This window comes from Neopelma chrysocephalum, unplaced genomic scaffold, assembly GCF_003984885.1.
Source record: "Neopelma chrysocephalum unplaced genomic scaffold, ASM398488v2 Primary Assembly neopelma1_24, whole genome shotgun sequence".
Classification (NCBI taxonomy): domain Eukaryota; kingdom Metazoa; phylum Chordata; class Aves; order Passeriformes; family Pipridae; genus Neopelma; species Neopelma chrysocephalum.
This window is the reverse complement of record NW_020897693.1, coordinates 18,387,813-18,393,812: the sequence shown is the minus strand read 5'-3', so window position 1 is coordinate 18,393,812 and position 6,000 is coordinate 18,387,813. Positions and strand designations below refer to the sequence as shown.

The following is a 6,000-nucleotide window of genomic DNA, read 5'->3' as shown; positions in this document are numbered from 1 at the left end:
GAAATCAATATGGCAAGTTGTCTGTGCTTGAAAGAGTACTTGTTCCAATCTATTCAGTGTAGAAATATGAACTGAAATGTGATGGTGAATAGTGCCTCTTAAAGAACCTAAGTCGGTACCATCATTTGCAGTATACAGCAATATTCAGGTGACAGAATTTGCCTGCATTTTGAATTTTTTGCATTTTGAGAGAGGTTTTGACCTCTCTCGCAAGGGTCAGAGCTATGCCTTGAGTGGAAGTGGCAGTACAAGATAGCAGCAACTCTTTTAGGTGGTGGAAATGTGTACAAAGTCTTAACATAGTTCCTTTCACTTTGCAATGTTTCGTGTGGCTGTGTGTGTAGACCCATAAGCATGCTTGGTTTAAAAATAGCTCTTGGCATCTTGCAAAACAATGGGTTTACTGTTACTGTAAATATTTTGTATGCTTTTTTGTTGTTTTTTTTTCCAATCTGGACTGTCATTGTGCTCATGAATTTGTTTAAACAATTGTTTGCCCTTGCAAAGAGAAATCTCTGTGAGATTAGTTTATTCCTATGAGTAGAGCTCCTGTAAAACAGGTCTGGATCACAGGGTTTCACCTAGAAGATCTTGTTTAGTACCTGTTACTTTGAGTTAGCTCAAAGATAAATGTTCAGGGGGGTACAGCCAGCATCTAAGATACCAGGCAGCCCTGAGGTATGGGTTGCTCCCTCCACCCTACACTTCTAAAGTGCAATATTTAAAACTGGTGATATTTAAACTATTTATTGCTTATAATTTAGTTAAGCTGTTAAAATGTTTTCATTTGCATGATATACTGTTATATATTATTCTCAATGAATAGCAGTTATGTCACACTAGAGTAAGCTGGATCAAAAATCTAAACCCTCTTCAAATACATAGAAGCTTATCATCTTTTATTATGTTTAATGTTTCAGTTGTTCCATTATCACACTAATTCCCACCCTACTTAATTCTGCACAAACTCTACTGCCTGCTGTTCACCATCAAACTCCACAGTGTCCCGTGCTGTTTCTTCCTATGCAGCCCCAGCACCTTTTTTCAAATGTGAAAACTTTCACAAGATTGATTTTCTCTGTTCATTTTCATTTATTACATTGCTTTTCCTAGTCCCATAAGGAATATCATTTTGCACACTGTTAGGATTCATGACAATGTTTTTAACTTACATGACTTCACTTGGAGGATTTTTTTTTCATTGTACTTCTGAAATAAAAGCAACAATGTCTTCCAGAGTAGTGATAATTTTCTTCTTGTATTGGTGAAGAAATTGTCACAGCATTTTGAATTTCTTTGTTACAAGCCTATGCTGTAAGGTTAATTGCCTAATGGTAAAATTTTAGGTTAATTGTCTAATAGTAAAATTTTAGTTTCATTTCTATGTGAGTTTACAACACATTATTAAGTGTCTAGATAGTATGTAAAAGTTTCTACTGGCTTCCTTTTGTAAACTTGGTTATAAATAGATTATGTAAATACACCAGAATGTTGGCCCAAAACAGACTTATGTTCAGAAAAGATAGAAAGAAGTTGGTTATCTTGCAGGGGGGTTTTTTTGAGAAATTCTTCGGCTAGATAGTGAATTGTTCTGCATTTGTTTGTGTGAAAGTATTGAAATTGTGTTTACTTTGGATCATGTGATTTAACTCTTGGTGAAATACCCGAAGAAAAACCTAGCAGAGCAGTCTGTCCTGCTATCTACCATGGCTCAGTTTTGCTTCTGATTGTTGTCCCTTACCGTGGTAAGGGCAACATAAGAGAAAGCTCTAGATTGTACAACACACAGCCTTGTCTGCTGGAACTGACTTTACTCGAGGACCTTATGGCCATTGGCATCCAGCTGTTTGGCTAATGTGGACCTTTCAGTCTGTACAGATTTGAGTGGATGGGGCAGAACAGGGGGGAGTTAAACTGATGGAGTCATTCCAGAAGAGCTCACATGGCACGAAATCACAGTTCCTATGTCCAGCTGGGTTGTACATGCTGAAACAGGTAATAGGGCATAGAATTCATAGAATGCCACAAGAAGAAGCTGCTTCTGTTCGAAACAGCTGTAAAGCCCAAGAAATGTGCTGTTCCAAAACAGAGCTGTTTTTCTGTTTGTTTTTTTCCTTTCTAATTTCTGTTAAGGATATGTAAATCCCATCTCAGCTAGTGAGATAAGTACTTGAATGTGAAGGGCAAAACTAAAAGTAAACAAATAAATAAAAGAAATCTTGGCAAAAGGAGAGGTGCAGCAAGGATATTACTCTTTTACTTTCAGCTTTGCACTCAGTTGTGTAACAACCGGCACAGTTTATTAACAGGCAAGTATTCTGTACCTGGTTTTTCTTATGGTGTTCTTTTGTGGTGTGGAGAGATGTTGCATTTTTGCTTGTTTTAAGCCCAACCAAAGATTGTGTTTCCATTTGTACATTTCAGTAATGATTTGACTTCTAAAATTTGATCCAATGGTAAGGTACCTGAACTGGGGATTTGGGGATGAGGGAGAATCTGAACAAGACTATTGATTATTATTATTTTACTTGTAGGTAACAGCTGTGCCACTGGAGTTCTACTGCAATGACCGAAGTGCAGAATATGAGCGCAGGGCACTAAGGGAAGGAGGAAGTCTTGAAGCAAAGCAGTGTGTACTCCATGGATCCCCTGAGCTAGCAGCTGACTGGCTGAAGCAATGCTCCCAATTCTTCCCAGAGCATCCAGGAGGGCTGTTAGGGATCAGGCCTCAGAACGGCTGGTCTTTTATCAGGATACCAGGTAAATTTGGAGGTTGTCATGGAACAGATGAGATAAATAAGGACATCTGCACTTTGGGAGTAATTTGTGCTTGGTTATGCTAAGCTTACGGGCTTTTTGAGGGATTGGGGGTGACTGCGAGTTTGTTTTCCCTTCTGAGTGAAAGTTAGCCCTGATACCTTACAATAGACTGTGATTTTGCATCCTCTATCTGAGGTAAAGCTGTTGATGGATACCGAAAAATCCAATACAGACTTTTCTAATGCTTACAAGCATCTCTGTGCAGCCATCCAAATGACTGTAGACAGACTTGCTTACTAGACTTGCACAGCCTGCTCTCACAACCAAATACTATTTTGAGGTTGGAAATAAGAACAGGAAAAGTTACAATCATACCTGGCCTCTTAGTGTGTTGGAAGAACTTCATATTGTCCTGAGAGATCTTCACTGGTCTACCTAGTGAAAAGATTAAAATTACTTGTAGCAGTCTACCATGAGAAGGATGGATTTGAGGACCAAGGTCAGAAGAAATTGTCTGTAAAACAAGTCATGAGGGATTTACTGAATTTCAGTTGGAATAAAGAAGACTTATTCATATTTCCTGGTAAAGTGGGAAAAAGTACAATTGTACCAGTAAAGTAAATGTACTTAATTTTTTCCTAGAATTACACTTAAGTAATCCAAGATCTCCTAGAGTTTGATTGCTGAGTACTGCAGTGACTTTCATTGGCCGGACATGCTCTAGCTGTCAGAAGATGGTCCTGAGCAGTGAGCAGAGTTCTGCACAAAGTGCTAGAGATCTGACAGATAGCCAAGAGGAAAAACAGCTTACGCTGCCAGATGCAAAGTTATTCCCAGACCCTTTTGGGTCAAGGATGTTTGGCAGGGGAAGTTAGTACAGTAAAAGGAAAATGGCCTTTTGCTTGCTACAGTCCAGTTTAAGAAAGTACCTCGTAAATGGAGTTATTTGAAGCACATGCATGTTTGTATCTATGTAATGGAGAAACCATTTTTCATGAGCTTGCATTAGCTTAATAGTTCAGTGATAGTTAATGACTTTATAGTTTCTTCAAAAATTCTCTTAATTGTTTGTTAATTACTTGAAAATAGAAAATTAATCTCTGTAGCAGTAAAAAGGGAAATATTGAAGGGATAAATTAAAGGAGAAGGCATGAATGAAGAAATGAAGAAAAGTAGCAGTGCAGAATAGACACAGGGCTGCATTCTCTTGAAAAGACTTCCATTTTAAGCCGATGAACCTTGTTACCAGCAAAAATTTTTAGAGGAATAAAGATGGGATACAAGAAGCTTACAGGAGTGAGTGCATAGGTGCAAGGTTAGACAAATTGTTGTCAAAGTACAACCGAATTTGTTTGAGAAGGTGGTTGGGATGTGTTATGTAAAGCTGGCTTAATTTGGGAAGTGTTGGAGCTAACAATGGGTTGAAAAAGTAGTTTTGTACAGCTGTGATTTAATTAGGTGGAAAGTAGCATTCAAATTCAAACTTACTCTAAGAAGAGAGGGCACAAACCACAACAGGACAGCTGTGTTTATACGTGCAGAAGTAGGCACAGTGCCTTGCAGAAAATGACTGATGTGCTGAAGGAGCCATTTGCAAGGCTAAAGTCTAGCAAGTGTCAATTGGAATGGTAGCTGTGAAGCTCTATGGAAAATAGGTGATGAGATGAAAAGGGGATACTTCCCTCTCCTAAACCCTGATCTGTTCTCTCCCAGACTCGGTGTTCCCAGTACCCTGGCAGCAGGCTCGGCTGTGATCACTGTGGGAATCTCTTGAGGCTTTTCCTGTTCTTTGAAAGAAAAATGGTCCTGGATTAAATGGCAGGAAGTGTCTGAGTCCTTTTAGTATCGATAAAAAGCACCGGCCTCGCTGGCTGTTTACTGTGAGAGCCAGCTAGCTCCTCACTGACCCCATTGTGCCGTGCAGACTGTCGGGAGGGGAACCAGGGGTGTCAACTGGAACCCAGGCTTTATCTCTCTTTCCTCTGCCTTTTGCATGTCCAGAGGCACTTTTTCTCATTCTCCAGAGAGTGCTTAGCCCAGATACAGTCATCGGCTAGAACTCCTGACAAGGGTTATTCTGAGTCATAATCATTTGTAACTATTCTTCCCAGGCCCACTGTATCCCCTTGTAGATAATTTATGTCCATATCCCTGCGTGGCTGGAGGCAGGGTTGTGGGGTATTTTTTCAGACTGAAAGCCATACAGTATGATTTGACAGTTACTTTCTTTTTGGTCTGGTTGCTTTTTCTTGTTTGTTTCATACAGTGCTGAAGAACCCAAAAATTGTGTCCTAGGGAGAGCTCTTTGTTGTGTAGTACAGGATCTCTATCTCCTGACTGACTTAAAATTTTAGAAGTTCTTTTGATGCTATTAAAAAAAAAAAAAGACCAAAAAACCCACCAAACCAATCAAACAAAAAACTCCCAACCAAACCAACCAACCAAACAAAAAAATCATTGTCATTGTCACTGGAAGTTGTTGGCAATCATTAAAAATAAAAAATGTAGAATTGCAAATTTTGGATATCCCATTTTAAAAAGTAGGTTGCCTTTTTCTTCACACAAGGTAAAAGAAAATTATAAATAGAAGTGAGAGAAACTAGAGGTGGAAGGCACTTCTTTTTTTCCTCTTTTGAATAATTGTGGTGTTTTCTGAAGATGGCATGAATAAAGTACATTTTCTGTTACCACTTTTCAGAATGTGTCCTTTGAAGCACTAGGTGGCAGGCTTTCAGCATGCAAAAATATTTGATCTTGGAAAACACAATGGCATCAGGATAGCATGCTTAAAGGTGCCAGTTTAAAGACAAATGGTTTTCTCTTCCAGAGACGATAAATCTCTTTTTGGTAGTATCGATTTGCATTGCTAAAAAAACCCCAATAACTTTCTCTCCAGTGCAGTCTGCTCTGCTACTGAGGTATTGGATGAGTTTATGAACTGTTAAAAAGTTGCTAACTTTTCAGACCATCTGCAAATAAGTTCCTTACTTGTAATTTGCATTTCATTGCTATTTAAAAATAGTAATTTACACAATGGAGACCTCAGGAGCCAGCAGCAAAGGACACGCATCATTTCCAGTTAGCAAAGCTTAATTCTACCTATTCATGCCTTTGTGAGAAAAATAGTAGCATTTTTCTTTTGGAAACTTGCTAATATGTTAATCTGATCCTGTTGAGACTGACTTTTGAACAGGTCCTATTTGTTCTCTGAGTTTCTACCAGTCAGATGGCTTTTGGTTA

General features: G+C 38.8%; 1 protein-coding gene across 2 annotated transcripts in view; it reads left to right on the top strand.

The window, feature by feature from the left end:
* Nucleotides 1–6,000, top strand: part of INO80 (INO80 complex subunit) — a 63,053-nt gene that overhangs the window by 35,749 nt on the left and 21,304 nt on the right. For both annotated transcript variants that reach the window (XM_027706345.1, XM_027706352.1), the window contains exon 25: nucleotides 2,535–2,760. In XM_027706345.1, the coding sequence (XP_027562146.1) occupies nucleotides 2,535–2,760 (226 nt within the window). The remainder of the gene's footprint in view (nucleotides 1–2,534; nucleotides 2,761–6,000) is intronic.